Source organism: Pristiophorus japonicus, chromosome 6, assembly GCF_044704955.1.
Source record: "Pristiophorus japonicus isolate sPriJap1 chromosome 6, sPriJap1.hap1, whole genome shotgun sequence".
Taxonomy (NCBI): domain Eukaryota; kingdom Metazoa; phylum Chordata; class Chondrichthyes; family Pristiophoridae; genus Pristiophorus; species Pristiophorus japonicus.
This window is the reverse complement of record NC_091982.1, coordinates 153817473-153835316: the sequence shown is the minus strand read 5'-3', so window position 1 is coordinate 153835316 and position 17844 is coordinate 153817473. Positions and strand designations below refer to the sequence as shown.

The following is a 17844-nucleotide window of genomic DNA, read 5'->3' as shown; positions in this document are numbered from 1 at the left end:
TTTGTCAAACATGACTTCCCCTTCATAAATCCATGCTGACTCTGCCTGACCAAATTATGCTTTTTCAAATGCCCTGCTACTGCTTCTTTAATAATGGACTCCAATATTTTCCCAACCACAGATGTTAGGCTAACTGGGCTATAGTTTCCTGCTTTTTGTCTGCCTCCTTTTTTAAATAGGGGCATTACATTTGCAGTTTTCCAATCTTCTGGGACCTCCCCAGAATCCAGGGAATTTTGGTAACTTACAACCAATGCATCCACTATCTCTGCCGCTACATCCCTTAAGACCTTAGGATATAAGTCATCAGCTCCAGGAGATTGCAGCTACTGAAAAGCCACAGGTAAGGGCCGATACCCAAATCAGACGCTCCCAGTAATGAGTGGTGCTCGCAGGGAGCACTGGTTGAGATGTCATGGCCCGCAGCCTCTAATCTTTCACGTGTCATTTGTACGTGTCATGGCTCAGTTGCTCCAGTAGGTTATCCAAACATGGTCCAAACTGAAAGTTTAATAGTTGTGAATGAGTAGCAGTTTACTGAGTGATAATTGGCTTTCAGTGAAGTAGCAGTAAGTGTATTATAAGGCTGACTAATCTCGTTGGATGTTCCTGGCATTGAAGGCACCCACAGGGAGAACTGAGCAGGAAACCGCAGGCCTGCATCCTTGATTGATTTAAATGGGTGAAATACTGAATGAAACTGTATAAATGGATACAGAGCCCACCCGCCCCCAGTCCCCATCCCTGTGATGTAATTGGTAAGCACAGGGCCTGTTGTCAGCTGACTATACTTGGATGTGGTAAGCCAAGGCATCACAACTCATTCAATGACCCATGTCCAAAAGCAAAATACTGTGGATGCTGGAATCGGAAATAAAAACAGAAAATGCTGGAAATCTCAGCGGGTCAGGATCTGTGGAGAGAGAAACAGAGTTAACGTTTCAGGCGATGATCCTTCGTCAGAACTGGCAAAAGTTTAAAATGTGATAGAATCTTAAGGAAGTGCAAGGGGCAGTGGGCACTGTAAGGGGTGGGGGGGGGGGCGGCAGACAAAAGGGAAGGTCTGTGATAGGGTGGAAGGCAGGAGAGATTAAATGACAAAAGGGAGTGATGGGCCAAATTGAGATGGTAATGGCATAAATTAGGAAACAAAAGTTGAATTTAGATAGTGTGTGAATGGCAGAATAATTACCAGCTACCATGGGAAACAGAGAGAAAAAAAATAAAAGGGTGTTTTTTGTAAAAAAAGAGGGAGAAAAAGGGACAAAATAGGGGCAGAGATTATGGTCTGAAATTGTTGAACTCGATGTTGAGTCCAGAAGGCTGTAAAGTACCTAAACGAAAGATGAGGTGCTGTTCCTCGAGCTTGTGTTGAGCTTCATTGGAACAGTGTAAGAGGCCGAGGATGGAGACGTCAGAGTGGGAATGGAGTGGAGAATTAAAGTGACAGGCTACTGGCAGCTCAGGGTCACATTTATGAACTGAACTAAGGTGTTCCGCAAAGTGGTCACCCAATCTGTGCTTGGTCTCCCCAATGTAGAGGAGACCACATCGTGAACGGCGAATACAGTATACTAAATTAAATAAAGTACAAGTAATGACCCATGTACTTTGCTGGGCTGCTGCTGATGGCAGCTCTGAGTTGAAAGGTTGTGGGCTCCAGCCCCACTGTAGGAGTTTAGCACATAATCTGAGCTGACACTCCAGTGCAGTACTGCTGGGAACTGCGCAGCAAAGTAAACAAGGCTGTGCTTCTGCCTCAGGAAGCTCCACAATCCATTGAAAGAGGCATTTCTTTTGCCAAGGTTCAGCCTGTACACATAGGCTTCTGATGCTTCTTGTTGCTTGTTGGCTTGCATGTATCCATCTCCACCTAGTGGGGAAAGTGTGACTGCTATAACCAATTCCAGAAATTAGGAGTTTGAGATACACAAACTTGTACAAGCACTGTTGTATTTTTTTGCTGTATGTCTGTTACTCTGAGCACTGCCCCATGAAAAGAACAGGTAGTTCGGCCCCTGGGCAATGATGAATCATAAAGCCACAGTGTACCATTGCACCCCTATAATTGTGTTTTTCGAGTATATTGCAAAACAAGCTGGCCTGCTACAAAACTTGCTCCAGCCTGGCATCCAGTGCTACGGAGATAACCAAGTACAAATCAGCTTGTCTGCTCACATCACTGATCTCTGCACTTTGCCTTGGGTTGCTATCAATCAAGCAGCAAAATCTTTGGGGAGGTGGGCGGAGGTCACCAGCAGGATTGCACCAGTCAGAAACTTTGGAGATTTTTGTCTAGAGTAAACCATCTATCTAACCTATTCTAAAATGTTGAAATCACCAACTCCGGCAGTGCATTCCAAAGCCTCACAGCCACTAGGATCTGGGTCCGAATTCAACAGAGACTGATTGGCTGTAAGTCTTCACAGGCTGCTGGCAGTAAGGCGTTTGGGCAGTTTCAACCGCCCCTAATTTGGAACTAAAGGAGAGATCCGCGGCGTTCCTAGCAGATACCTGGAACGCATATCAGAAATTGTGAACCCCTAGCCACGGATTTTCCATCCATTAAAATTGATGGGTTGAAGATCACGGGCCAGGCGTGTGCCACTTCCAGAAATGTGACGTGAGCCTTCGGCAAGAGTGCTGAGGTGAAAACAAGCTCCTTAAATTGGCAACCTCATTCAGAGAAGTCACAAAGTTTGTCTGATGTGAGAGGTGGAATAAATCACACCGTGCAGTAAGGACTAAAGGAATATTCCTGGGGCAGAGTAGAGGAGGCTTTACTTTGTTGCTGACAGCATTCCATTCCCCATTAACCAACACCACTACAAAAAAAACGATCTGGTCATTATCACATTGCTGTGCGCAATTTGCCTGCTGCATTTCCAACATTACAACAGTGATTACACTTCATAAAATATACATAATTAGCTGTAAAGTGCTTTGGGATGTCCGGAGGTTATGAAAGGCCCATTATGAGTGCAAGTCTGTAGCCTAGAAATTCGTGACCGCTACAAGAGCTGCTGGTGCCACTGCGACCAGGTGTTAACAGCGGCCGAAAATGGTGGCTCTGACAGGACCGAAAAATTGGCGCTGGGGACTAATTAACATTTGTCCAATGCTTAACCCACTGTGCAACGCTGTCCTGGTGGGGAGCAAGCAAGAGGGTGGGATCGGACTAAGTTACTTGTTGGGCCAAGTCATATGGGCTACATATTGACTGAAAGGCTGATGTCCACAGTCTGGAAGGAGCTGGAGGCAAAAGAAAATGTTCAGGACTTCAGTAAAGCTGATGGTGCAAAACTACACGAATCAGTTGGAGCTGATTTCTGCCCAATTTTCTGATCTGTGACACCTCACCTTTGCCCAGTTTCTGGCCATAATGGGCACTAAGTTTGACTTCATTACCTCTGTCTAGTGATTCTGGGGCACTAAATGGCTTAACCTGATGTAAATTCTTATTGAGATCCTTGTGTCTTATAAGGTCTAAAATCATTGTATCCTTCTAATGGTAGATGTTCCTCCAGTGGTCAGTCCAACAGTTCAGTTTGTCATGGACATGCACATGGACATGCGTATGGCATTCTTCCCTCTAGGGTTCATCATTCCCTTGCTTTCTCTTAACACTTCTGTTACTTTAATGTTAATAAAGGTTTTGGCTAACAGCAGGAAAACTTTACAAAATAGCACCGTTCACTGGCATTGGGATTAGATTCTCCAGGTTTATTATTTTAAGTGCCTGGGAAGCTACGGTAGGTGTTGCAGTGCATTCTGAGTTTGTGGATCTGAGCGTCTGTGTATGTGTGTCTCACTTCGTTATTTTCATGTTGTTGCAGAAGCTAGAAGACACTGTCCTGAACCCAGAGGTGAGTGGAGAGGACAAAAGTTTGACGGTTCGTGGAGAAGGGGAGGGCGCTGCACCAACTCCAGTCCCTGCTCGAATCCGACAGATCGTTACCAAGAATCTAACTGAGGAAAGAATGGAAGGTTAGTGTACAGCTCTAAATAGGAGTCACATTACTAGGGAGCAGAGGGGTAATGGTGAATACAATGCCTGCATTACTATGGGAATGAAGAGTGACATTTACATTTAGTTTTACAAGGGCAATGACTTCTGTCTTCTGAAGCCTTTGCAGTGTGCTATTGTACTCCAGTGCTTGCTGCAGTGTATTGTATTTTGTTAAGTCTGTGGGAGTGGCTTTTTAAAAATTCATTCACGGGTTTTGGGAGTCACTGGCAAGGCCAACATTTATTGCTCATCCCTAATTTCCCGTGAGACAAAAAAAACACCATTGGTGGTGGTGAGCCGCCATCTTGAACCACTGCAGTCTGTGTTTTGAAGGTGCGTCCACAGTGCTGTTCGAGAGGGAGTTGCAGGACTTTGACCCAGAGACGATGAAGGAAGGACAATATATTTCCAAGTCAGGATTGTATGTGACTTGGAGGGGACCGTGGAGATGGTGGTGTTCTCATGTGCCTGCTGCCCTTGTCCTTCCAAATGGTAGAGGGTGTGGGTTTGTGAGGTGCTGTCGAAGAAGCCTTGGTGAGTTGCTGCAGTGCATCTTGTAGGTGGGCCACAGTTTTAGTGCCGGAAGATTGCAGTAAATTTTTACTCTTTGTTGCCAACACACAACTTCCCTGTGCATTTTCAAGTTGGGCGGATTCCAATTAATGCTCAGAGCCAGTCAGCACGTGACTGCAATTGAGCTCCTTGTTTTCGCTACTTGCTGAGCTGCTAATGTTGCTGTGTACTGAGCATGCCTTCAGTGCTTCTTGCTCGGTTAATAGTGCAGGATTAATTTGCTTTATTGCTCTTAGCTGTTCTTTTCATTCAGCTTATCACCGTCTGCAAGATAAATATCCACCAACTCATGGCACAGCTTGGCCATCTTTCAAACTTTCATAGTGAAATCAAGTAACAGGTAGCACGTAGCAGAAATTAAAAATATTACACCGTTGTTCACAGAGAATGCGTTGTTAACACCTGTTATACTGGGACTATTTATAAGCTCACATACAGAATTATGTTTTCTAAAATTGTTATTTTTTGGACATAATGGATAAGTGAGGATGTGCCTGCGTATTCCAGAATATGCAGTAGGGCTCAGCTTCTTCACTCTGTTCATTTTGGCACATCAGAACCTGTAAATACATCAGATCCCTTTGTGCTCCAGTATTTGAGTGCCTGTATTATATGGTACGTAAAATTAATTCACACCGTGCTGCTAGCAGGTTGAATATCAGCCTATGTATTAAAGTTTGGCAATTTGCCTGCATCATCACTGCATTCATTGTGTGAAGTACTCTGAGACCTGTCAGTGATATGATAAAGTGCTGTATAAATGCAAATATTTCTTTTTTTCACTCAACGGTAAGTATCACTGAAGGAGGCCATTTGGCCTATCCAGCTCATTCTTTCATTGAAACTGATGGTCCACCTATCACAGCACACAATTTGCTCTAAATTGGCTCCATAGTTTTCCTCCATTAACCTACCTGGTGACCATTCCATGTTTTAATCATTTTCTGTGAAGAAGTGCTTCCTGACATCAATGGTCCAACGACAATGAAGGAATGACAATATATGTCCAAGTCAGGAGGCTGTGTGACTTGGAAGGAAACTTGGAGGTGACGGTGTTCCCATGCACCTGCTGCCCTTGTCCTAACCCTAACCCTAAATGCAGTGGTAAGGTCGTGGGTTTGAGAGTTTCCGCGAAAGAAACCTTGCTAAGTTGCTGCAATATATCCTGTAGATAGTACACACTGCAGCCACGGTATGCTGATGGTGGAGAGAGTGGATGTTTAAGTCAATGATTGGGGTGCCAATTAAGCGGACTGGTTTGTCCTGGATAGTGTTGAGCTTTTTCAATGTTGCTGGAGCTGTACCAATCTAGGCAAATGGGGAGTATTCCATCACAATCCTGACATGCCCTGTAGGTGATAGAGAGGCTTTGGGGAGTCAAGAGCAGATGCATCTCGGAGAGATAGATTGGTGAGGAAGGTCAAGAAGGTTATTCCCTTGTGTTGGTTCTTTCACCACATGTTGCAAACCAGGTCTGGCTGATATATCTTTCAGGACTCGGACATGTCGGCCAGTGGTGGTAATACCGAGCTAATCTTGGTGATGGACATTGAACTTTCCCATTCAGAATACATTCTGTGCCTTTGCTATCCTCAGGGCTTCCTCCAATTGATGTTCAACAGGGAGTAGTGTTGATTCATCAGCTGAGGGAGAGCGATAGAAACATAGAAACATAGAAAATAGGTGCAGGAGTAGGCCATTCGGCCCTTCGAGCCTGCACCACCATTCAATATGATCATGGCTGATCATGCAACCTCAGTACCCCATTCCTGCTTTCTCTCCATACCCCTTGATCCCTTTAGCCATAAGAGCCACATCTAATTCCTTTTTGAATATATCTAACGAATTGGCCTCTACAACTTTCTGTGGTAGAGAATTCCACAGGTTTACAATTCTCTGAGTGAAGAAGTTTCTCCTCATCTTGGTCCTAAATGGCTTACCCCTTATCCTTAGACTGTGACCTCTGGTCCTGGACTTCCCCAACATCGGGAACATTCTTCCTGCATCTAACCTGTCCAATCCCATCAGAATTTTATATGTTTCTGTGAGATCCCCGCTCATTCTTCTAAATTCCAGTGAATATAAGCCCAGTTGATCCAGTCTTTCTTCATATATCAGTCCTGCCATCCCGGGAATCAGTCTGGTGAATTTCGTTGCACTTTCTCAATAGCAAGAATGTCCTTACTAAGATTAGCAGAACAAAACTGTACACAATATTCAAGGTTTGGCCTCACCAAGGCCCTGAACAACTGCAGTAAGGCCTCTCTGCTCCTATACTCAAATCCTCTCGCTTTGAAGGCAAACATGCCATTTGCCTTCTTTACCACCTGCTGTACCAGCATGCCAACTTTCAATGACTGATGTACCATGACATCCAGGTCTCGTTGTGCATCCCCTTTTCCTAATCTGTCACCATTCAGATAATATTCTGCCTTCCTGTTTTTGCCACCAAAGTGAATAACCTCAAACTTATCTACATTATACTACATCTGCCATGCATTTGCCTACTCACCGAACCTGTCCAAGTCACCCTGCAGCCTCTTAGCATCCTCCTCACAGCTCACACCGCTGCCCAGCGTAGTGTCATCTGCAAACTTGGAGATATTAAATTCAATTCCTTCGTCTAAATCATTAATGTATATTGTAAATAGCTGGGGCCCCAGCACTGAATCTTGCAGTACCCCAGTAATCACTGCCTGCCATTCTGAAAAGGACCCGTTTATTCCTACTCAATGCTTCCTGTCTGTCAACCAGTTCTCTAACCACATCAATACCTTACTCCAATAACATGTGCTTTAATTTTGCACACTAATCTCTTGTGTGGAACCTTGTCAAAAGCCTTTTGAAAGTCCAAATACACCGCATCCACTCGTTCTCCCTTGTCCACTCTACTAGTTACATCCTCAAAAAATTCTGGAAGACTTGTCAAGCATGATTTCGCTTTCTTAAATCCATGCTGACTTGGACTGATCCTGTCACTGCTTTCCAAATGTGCTGCTATTACATCTTTAATAATTGATTCCAACATTTTCCCCATCACCGATGTTAGGCTAACCGGTCTATAATTCCTTGTTTTCTCTCTCCCTCCTTTTTTAAAAAGTGGGGTTACATTAACTACCCTCCAATCTGTAGGAACTGATCCAGAGTCTATAGAATGTTGGAAAATGACCACCAATGCACCCACTATTTCTAGGGCCACTTCCTTAACTACTCTGGGATGCAGACTATTAGGCCCTGGGGATTTATCGGCCTTCAATCCCATCAATTTCCCTAACACAATTTCCTGACTAATAGATGATAATCAGCAGGAGGTTTCATCTCCTTATTTGACCTGAAGGAATGAGACTTCATGGAGTCCAGATTCAAGGTTAAGGACTCCCACTCTACCCTGACTCCCCATGCCAGCCTTCCATTCTCCTCCCCATTCCGCATCCTAACTTTACAATCCCCTCCCCTTCCCCCATCTTAACCTTACAATCTCCTCCCTCCCCTCCGCTTTTCCCAACATAACAAGTCTCTCCAATTTCCCCAACCTAACCTTAAAATCTTCTCCCTTTTCCCCAGCTTAATCTTAAAATCTCCTCCCCTTTCCCCATCTGAACCTTAAAATCCCCTCCTCTTTTCCCATCCTAACTAACAATCCCCTCCCTCCCCTTACCCCATCCTAACTTCAAAATCCTGTCCCCTTTCCCCATCCTAACCTTCCATTCTCCCTTCTCCTATCCTAACTTCTTCACTCCCTTCCTCTTTGTCCATCCTAAGTTCTCCATCTGCCTCTATTTCTTGAATGAATCAACTAATTCCTGCTTTTGATTCTAATCTTTTATCAATAAATCTGAGAGGAATCATAAGAACATAAGAAATAGGAGCAGGAGTAGGCCATTTGGCTCCTCGAGCCTGCTCTGCCATTCAATAAGATCATGGCTGATCTGATCATGGCTTTAATGTGGTGTATTTAGATTTCCAAAGGTATTCGATAAGGTGCCACACAAAAGGTTACTGCAGAAGATAAAGGTACACAGAGTCAGAGGAAATGTATTAGCATGGATAGAGAATTGGCTGGCGAACAGAAAGCAGAGAGTCGGGATAAATGGGTCCTTTTCCGGTTGGAAATCAGTGGTTAGTGGTGTGCCACAGGGATCAGTGCTGGGACCACAACTGTTTACAATATACATAGATGACCTAGAGGAGGGGACAGAGTGTAGTGCAACAAAATTTGCAGATGACACTAAGATTAGTGGGAAAGCAGGTTGTGTAGAGGACTCAGAGAGGCTACAAGGAGATTTGGATAGGTTAAGCGAATGGGCTAAGGTTTGGCAGATGGAATACAATGTCGGAAAGTGTGAGGTCATCCACCTTGGGAAAAAAAACAGTAAAAGGGAATATTATTTGACTGGGGAGAAATTACAACATGCTGTGGTGCAGAGGGACCTGGGGGTCCTTGTGCATGAATCCCAAAAGGTTAGTTTGCAGGTGCAGCAGGTAATCAGGAAGGCAAATGGAATGTTGGCCTTCATTGCGAAAGGGATGGAGTACAAAAGCAGGGAGGTCTTGCTGCAACTGTAAAAGGTATTGGTAAGGCCGTACCTGGAGTACTGCATGCAGTTTTGGTCACCTTACTTAAGGAAGGATATACTAGTTTTGGAAGGGGTACAGAGACGATTCACTAGGCTGATTCGAGAAATGAGGGGGTTAATTTATGATGATAGATTGAGTAGACTGGGTCTTTACTCCTTGGAGTTCAGAAGGATGAGGGGTGATCTTATAGAAACATTTAAAATCATGAAAGGGATAGACAAGATAGAGGCAGAGAGGTTGTTTCCATTGGTGGGGGAGACTAGAATTAGGGGGCACAGCCTCAAAATACAGAGGAGCCAATTTAAAACCGAGTTGAGAAAGAATTTCTTCTCCCAGAGGGTTGTGAATCTGTGGAATTCTCTGCCCAAGGAAGCAGTTGAGGCTAGCTCATTGAATGTTTTCAAGTCAAAGATAGATAGATTTTTAAGCAATAAGGGAATTAAGGATTACGGGGAGAGGGCGGGTAAGTGGAGCTGAGTCCATGACCAGATCAGCCATGATCTTATTGAATGGCGGAGCAGGCTCGAGGGGCTAGATGGCCTACTCCTGTTCCTAATTCTTATGTTCTTATGTTCTTATGTTCAACTCCACTTCGCTGCCCACTCCCCATAACCGTTGACTCCTTTATCGTTCAAAAATCTGTCTATCTCCACCTTAAATATATTCAATGACCCAGCCTCCACAGCTCTCTGCGGCAGAGAATTCCAAAGATTCACGACCATCTGAGAGAAGAAATTTCTCCTCATTTCCGTTTTAAATGGGCGAATCCTTGGGCCCAAGTTTCCACACGCGCCTAGAACGGCGCAGTCCCGACCTGGACGCCCGTTTTTCGCGCCACAAAATGCGCCTAAAAAAATCCTCCATATTCTCCACCTCCCTGCAGGTCCTCTGGCCCTCGGCGCAGCGCAGCAGGAGCTGTGGGGGGGGCGGAGCCAGGTCCCTGCGCTGAAAACAGTGCCGGGACCTCTGCACATGCACGCTACAGTGGGCACACAAGTGCAGTAGCTCCAGGCGCCCGAAACTGTGTGGGAGGGGCCCGAAGCACGCAGCCCCTAGCCCTGGACCAATGGCCTCACTGGGGCTGCGTGAATAAGGCTCCTCCCACGGCCAGCTCCTGCTTCCTCCTGACCCGACTCGACTCCCGCTTCCCACCACCGCCCCCCCCCCGGACCGGACCCGACACCCGCTCTCTCCCTCCCCCCCTCTCTCTCCCTCCCTCCCCCCGACCCGAACCGAACCGAACCTCCCCGACCCGACCCAACGCCACCTACCTGTAAATCTGGTGCTGGGGACGGGCCCTGCCCGAAGTCTCGGGCCGGCCCGTTCAGCCTTCGGTCCCAAAAGGCCTGCCTGAAGCACTTTCACACAGGTAGGAAGATGGTTTATTTAATCTTTTCTTTGCTTATAAATGTTTATTCAGGTTGGATTTATTTGTATAATATTTGTAGAAGTATAAATAAGGATTTATTGTAGAATTTAATGACTTCCCTTCCCCCCCCCAACCACCCCCCCCACCTCGTTCTGGACGCCTAATTTGTAACCTGCGCCTGATTTTTTTAACGTGTAGAACAGGTTTTTTCAGTTCTACAAAAATCTTCACTTGCTCCATTCTAAGTTAGTTTGGAGTACGTTTTCACTGTGGAAACTTTCAAATCAGGCGTCAGTGGCCGGACACGACCCCTTTTGAAGAAAAAATTCTGTTCCAAAGTCGAACTGTTCTACCTGACTAGAACTGCAGAAAAAAAATGTGGAGAATTGCAATTTCTAAGATAGTTCGTTCTCCACCAGTTGCTCCTAAAAATCAGGCGCAAATCATGTGGAAACTTGGGCCCCTTATTCTGAAACTATGCCCCCTAGTTCTAGATTCCGCCATGAGTGGTAACATCCTCTCTGCATCTACCCTGTCAAGCCCCTCAGTATCTTATACTTTTCAATAAGATCACCTCACATTTTTCTAAACTCCAAGGAGTATAGGCCCAACCTGCTCAACCTTTCTTAATATGACAACCCCGTCATCTCAGGAATCAACCTCGTGAATCTTCTCTGAACTGTCTCCAATGCAATTATATCCCTCCTTAAATAAGGAGACCAAAACTGTACGCAGTACTCCAGGTGTGGTCTCACCAATGCCCTGTACAGTTGGAGCAGGACTTCCCTACTTTTATACTCCATCCACCTTGCAATAAAGGTGAACATTCCATTTGCCTTCCTAATAACTTGCTGTACCTGCATGCTAATTTTTTGTGTTTCATGTATAAGGACCCCCAGATCCCTCTGTACCTCAGCATTTTGTAATCTCTCCCCATTTAAAAAATTATTTGCTTTTTTATTTTTTCTACCAAAGTGGATAACTTCACAATTTCCATTATACTCCATCTGCCAAATTTTTGCCCACTCACTTAGCCTGTCTCTATCCCTTTGCAGATTCTTTTTGTCCTCCTCACAACTTGCTTTCCCACCTATTTTTGTATCATCAGCAAACACTCGGTCCCTTCATCCAAGTCATTAATATAGATTGTAAATAGTTGAGGCCCCAGCACTGATCCCTGTGGCACCCTACTAGTTACAGTTTGCCAACCTGAAAATGACGCATTTATCCCGACTCTCTGTTTTCTGTTAGTTAGCCAATCCTCTGTCCATGCTAATATATTACCCCCAACCCCGTGAGCTCTTATCTTGTGTAGTAACCTTTTATGTGGCACCTTATCGAATGCCTTCCGGAAATCCAAATACATGACATCTACTGGTTCTCCTTATCCACTCTGCTCATTATATCCTCAAAGAACTCCAACAAATTTGTCAAACATGATTTCCCTTTTGTAAAACCATGCTGAATCTGCTTGACTGTATTATGATTTTCTAAATGTCCTGCTATTATTTCATTAATAATGGACTCCAGTATTTTCCCAATGACAGATGTAAGGCTAACTGGTCTATAGTTTCCTGAATCTGTTGTTCAAATACTCTCAAAAGAAGAATGACAGCCTGTGTATGCAATCTTCATGTTAATTATGTTCATGAAGGGCAAATCAAATTTTTTCACAAATTCTCTAAACCCTGTTGGGAGGCAATGAATCTATGGGGGTATGGTCAGGGTGTGGAGACATTTACACCATTCTCTATATTCGGTGAAAATGGGGACTACATTGAAGCAACAATCTAAAGGATTGAACAGATCATAGGATTTTTTATGTGCACTTGGATTCTCAACATTGTCTTCCCAGCTTACTATTGAAGGCTCTTTACAGGGACTTCTCGCCCGCTTTCCTCACTTCTGCAGAGACCTCTGGAGCCCCTCCTGGAGAGCTGCACAGTGATACTGCTCTGGAAGGTTTCTCAGGCAGAAAGGCTGCTGTAATGTATTTGCTACATGGGTTCTCACAATGCAACAGCTCTACAAACCTGTGAGCATACTCACAGGTGCATACTTTACAGATGCTGTGTTCCCTGTGGCCGGATTAACAGAATTCATTTTGGATGTCTGGCACCCTTCCTTGACTGCCATACACAGGGTATATATAGATGGCGAAGAAAGGGATAGGTTTGGCCTTCTAGGTTCCTTCAGCAGGTTCCCTGTTGTTGTAAGGACCAGACTTTCTTATGTCCTGGATTAAACCTAGGGCGGGGCATTCCATGCGGGGTCTGGAGGTCTCCTACCTGTCCCATGCCCATGTTATGGCTGGAGGGGGTCCCATGTCCTCTGTACGCAGGTTCCATCACACATTTTATGAATTATTTCCCTAAATATATATACTAATTAGGGTGCTTGCATGGCTGAATGTTCTAATCCAAATGTGCTCTGTAATGTGACATGTCAACTGCACCACCAGTTGACCTCTTCAGATACCCGCTGAAGCATTCTCACTTCCATGACTACTCAGGAAACAGTTGCATTAGCAGTGGGAAAGAATGCAGGTTGTGAGTGTTGCTCAGGGGCTGCTCATGAATGGCATGTCAATTCAATTGGGAATGTTTCATGTCAAATGGCTGTGTAGCACCAGAAGGCAAGTTGTGGCACTAGTGTCGTTAATTAATAACTGAATGGCCGTTATCTGCTTTTGGGCCCACAATGATTGAAATGATTAATGCCGATTTCAGAAGTCAGTGTAACCAGAGTGGGTGAAACCAATACCAAATTTGTGCACAGCACGACCGCACAAAGTGTATTGGGTATTGCTAATCCAAGGCACTGCTGATATAAAATGCGAGGGGTACAAATTACCTGCATCTGGTGCAACTTAACTATAGTACCTCATAGTGACAGCATTACAACTCACTTCATGTACTGACAGTATAGCTCAGTTCATGTAAAGAAAGAAACAAAGAACTTGCATTATATAGCACTGTTCAGGTCCCCAGGACGCCCAAAAGTGCTTAAAGGCAATGAAATACTTTTGAAATGTAGCTACTGCTGTAATGTAGGCAAGCATGACAGCCGATTTGCACACGAAAATGTCCCACAAATATCAATGAGACAAATGGCCAGGTAATTTGTTTTGGTGGTGTTGGTTGAGAGATAAATGTTGCCCAGGACAGCAGGAGAATTCCCCAGCTCTTCTTTGAATAGTGCTATGAGATCCTTCCATTCACTTGAGAGGGCAGATGAGGCCTTGGTTTAACATCTCATCCAAAAGGTGACACATTTAACAGTGGAAGCAATCCCTCAGTAATGCACTGAGGTGTGCTGCGTATGCAACTCAATGGGCTAGAACCTCCACTTTTTTGCCTGCTTAACGCCCACTTAACGTCCATTTAACCGCTGAAATGACGTATAATGCCCAGATATCACCCATTTTGGCACAGAATGAAAACTGACGGGCTTTTTTAGGAGACTTATCGGCGAGCGTTATTTTCCCCATGTGCTTAACACCAGGAAAAAATATTACTGCCCGCCCACCTTTTTTGGGTGGAATCAGCAGAATGGGCGATTTCAACACTCATAATATCGCCCAGCGTTACTTTCCTCACGGACGTAACGCCGAGATTCAATAATAATGCTTGCCGACTGCTTTTTGGCGTAAAGAGCATATTTACCCAAACTAGCGGCCATGGAGATCGCCCACTGTCAATTTCACCATCTTGCACACATATCGGCTAGAATATCGCCCGCTCAAAAAACCACCCATAAAAAGTGGAACTAACCGGGACGGATGCCAGCGGTGTGGCTGGCATTTGTTAAATCCCACACTAACGTGAGGAACTGATACCAGAAAGATTTGCCTGAAAGAGCGCTGATGTGAGTGACGACGCTGACACACTGCTGTGCAGCTCAGACATCAATGGTGCCCATCACCTTGGTGCCAGTTAAAGTTTACGTCGATTGATGCAAAGTTGTATTTAACCCTTTCACGGTAAGGAATTACCAGTGTGTAATGGTCCAGTTATCTGAGGCAATGCGCAACAAGGTTATGAGGTTATGTTCAATAACAAAAGTTTAATACCAACATTGGTCTGAAATCATAAGTAATACAGCCAATAACACCCAAACCCCGCGCACATCCCACTTTTTCCACCATTGACATAAATCATATGGTCAACATGTCCAGCAACACAGAATACAAAGGCAAAGCAGGAGGGTGGTTCCCTCCCCCAATACATTGCAACAAATTGCATATACCCAGATGGAGATATAACACAGCCATCACCTGCGGACATGCACCTCATTTTCCTTCCCCCCTCTCTTTCTTCTCCCCACCACTACCCCTTCCCCTCCTCGCTCCATGGCATTTAGCCGAGGAGCTCTGCAGGCGGTGCCTCATTGGGGGGATGAAGGCAGATGCGTTGGTTGGACGGGTACGGGAGCGGCGGGGGGGGGGGTTCTCTGATGCAGAAGCAGGATCTTGGTCCTTGCTCTCATCTGTCGTTCACAGTGGTCGTGCAGAACCTAGGGGTGGAGTGCCACGCTCTGGGACCACTGGGAGGGCTGTGGCAGCAGTGTTCCTGGCTAGCACATCCAGGGACTCCGCCATGCACGGAATGTACTCGGACATGGTGGCCAGGTGTCGGAATATGCCCCCCAAAGCTTCGATGAGCTGGTTACGAATGTCTACGGTCCTCCTGGACAACTGTACCATCTCTCCGCTGTCATGTTGTGCTCGTGGAACGGACCTGCCGCATCCACAGGGCCTCCGCAGCGTCTGAGCCGTCCTGGGGATAAATGGGGTGCCCTGTGGAGAGGTGCTTGGGGCCAGTACCGCCAGAATGGAGGTGGGAATGACCGGTGGACCACTAGATGGCCTGAGGGTGGAATGGGTTCTGGAGCATGGCGATGCAGGTTCTTCGAAGTCCACGCTCTCATCCGTCGAAAACAGGCCCAGCGGATTGACGGGCGAGAATCAGAGCTCCTCAGCACCAGATGTAGTAGGTTCGTCCGCTGACTCCTGCCCCGCACCTCCACCTTCAGGCTTCTGTGGCCTTGCCTGGGGCTGCGTTGCTGGCTGAGCTGCAAGGCACAAATGAGGTTGTTAGAGGAGAAGGGGGTGCTAGGGTGACAAGGTGAGTCTAGCGCTAACCACAGCATATGCAGGACAAAAGTAGTAATCTCAGGATTGCTACCAGTGCCACGTGCTAGTCAGAGTAAGAATCGCAGGATAGCGCATATGAATACGTGGCTTGAATAGTGGTGCAGCAGGGAGGGATTCAAATTCCTGGGGCATTGGAACCGGTTCTGGGGGAGGTGGGACCAGTACAAACCGGACGGTCTGCACCTGGGCAGGACCGGAACTAATGTCCTCGGGGGAGTGTTTGCTAGTGCTGTTGGGGAGGAGTTAAACTAATATGGCAGGGGGATGGGAACCAATGCAGGAGACAGAGGGAAACAAAAAGGAGACAAAAACAAAAGACAGAAAGGAGATGAGAAAAAGTGGAGGGCAGAGAAACCCAAGACAAAAAACAAAAAGGGCCACTGTACAGCAAAATTCTAAAAAGACAAAGGGTGTTAAAAAAACAAGCCTGAAGGCTTTGTGTCTTAATGCAAGGAGTATCCGTAATAAGGTGGATGAATTAACTGTGCAAATAGATGTTAACAAATATGATGTGATTGGAATTACGGAGACGTGGCTCCAGGATGATCAGGGCTGGGAACTCAACATCTAAGGGTATTCAACATTCAGGAAGGATAGAATAAAAGGAAAAGGAGGTGGGGTAGCATTGCTGGTTAAAGAGGAGATTAATACAATAGTTAGGAAGGACATTAGCTTGGATGATGTGGAATCTATATGGGTAGAGCTGCAGAACACCAAAGGGCAAAAAACGTTATTGGGAGTTGTGTACAGACCTCCAAACAGTAGTAGTGATGTTGGGGAGGGCATCAAACAGGAAATTAGGGGTGCATGCAATAAAGGTGCAGCAGTTATAATGGATGACTTTAATATGCACATAGATTGGGCTAACCAAACTGGAAGCAATATGGTGGAGGAGGATTTCCTGGAGTGCATAAGGGATGGTTTTCTAGACCAATATGTCGAGGAACCAACTAGGGGGGAGGCCAACTTAGACTGGGTGTTGTGTAATGAGAGAGGATTAATTAGCCATCCCGTTGTGCGAGGCCCCTTGGGGAAGAGTGACCATAATATGGTGGAATTCTTTATTAGGATGGAGAATGAAACAGTTAATTCAGAGACCAAGGTCCAGAACTTAAAGAAGGGTAACTTTGAAGGTATGAGGCGTGAATTGGCTAGGATTGATTGGCGAATGATACTTAAGGGGTTGACTGTGGATGGGCAATGGCAGACATTTAGAGACCGCATGGATGAACTACAACAATTGTACATTCCTGTCTGTCGTAAAAATAAAAAAGAGAAGGTGGCTCAACCGTGGCTATCAAGGGAAATCAGGGATAGTATTAAAGCCAAGGAAGTGGCATACAAATTGGCCAGAAATAGCAGTGAACCCGGAGACTGGGAGAAATTTAGAACTCAGCAGAGGAGGACAAAGGGTTTGATTAGGGCAGGGAAAATGGAGTACGAGAAGAAGCTTGCAGGGAACATTAAGACGGATTGCAAAAGTTTCTATAGATATGTAAAGAGAAAAAGGTTAGTAAAAACAAACGTAGGTCCCCTGCAGTCAGAATCAGGGGAAATCATAATGGGGAACAAAGAAATGGCGGACCATTTAAACAAGTACTTTGGTTCGGTATTAACAAAGGAGGACATTAACAACCTTCTGGATATAAGAGGGGTCAGAGGGTCTAGTAAGGAGGAGGAACTGAGGGAAATCCTTATTAGTCAGGAAATTGTGTTGGGGAAATTAATGGGATTGAAGGCCGATAAATCCCCAGGGCCTGATGGACTGCATCCCAGAGTACTTAAGGAGGTGGCCTTGGAAATAGCGGATGCATTGACAGTCATTTTCCAACATTCCATTGACTCTGGATCAGTTCCTATCGAGTGGAGGGTAGCCAATGTAACCCCACTTTTAAAAAAAGGAGGGAGAGAGAAAACAGGGAATTATAGACCGGTCAGCCTGACATCCGTAGTGGGTAAGATGATGGAATCAATTATTAAGGATGTCATAGCAGCGCATTTGGAAAGAGGTGACATGATAGGTCCAAGTCAGCATGGATTTGTGAAAGGGAAATCATGCTTGACAAATCTTCTAGAATTTTTTGAGGATGTTTCCAGTAGAGTGGACATGGGAGAACCAGTTGATGTGGTATATTTGGACTTTCAGAACGCTTTCGACAA

The 17844-nt window shown here is 45.4% G+C and overlaps 1 protein-coding gene across 1 annotated transcript in view; it reads left to right on the top strand.

Moving 5' to 3' along the window:
* crocc2 (ciliary rootlet coiled-coil, rootletin family member 2) overlaps positions 1-17844 on the top strand; it is a 367498-nt gene that overhangs the window by 4717 nt on the left and 344937 nt on the right. The window contains exon 2 of the mRNA XM_070882196.1: positions 3837-3987. Within this exon, the coding sequence (XP_070738297.1) occupies positions 3837-3987 (151 nt within the window). The remainder of the gene's footprint in view (positions 1-3836; positions 3988-17844) is intronic.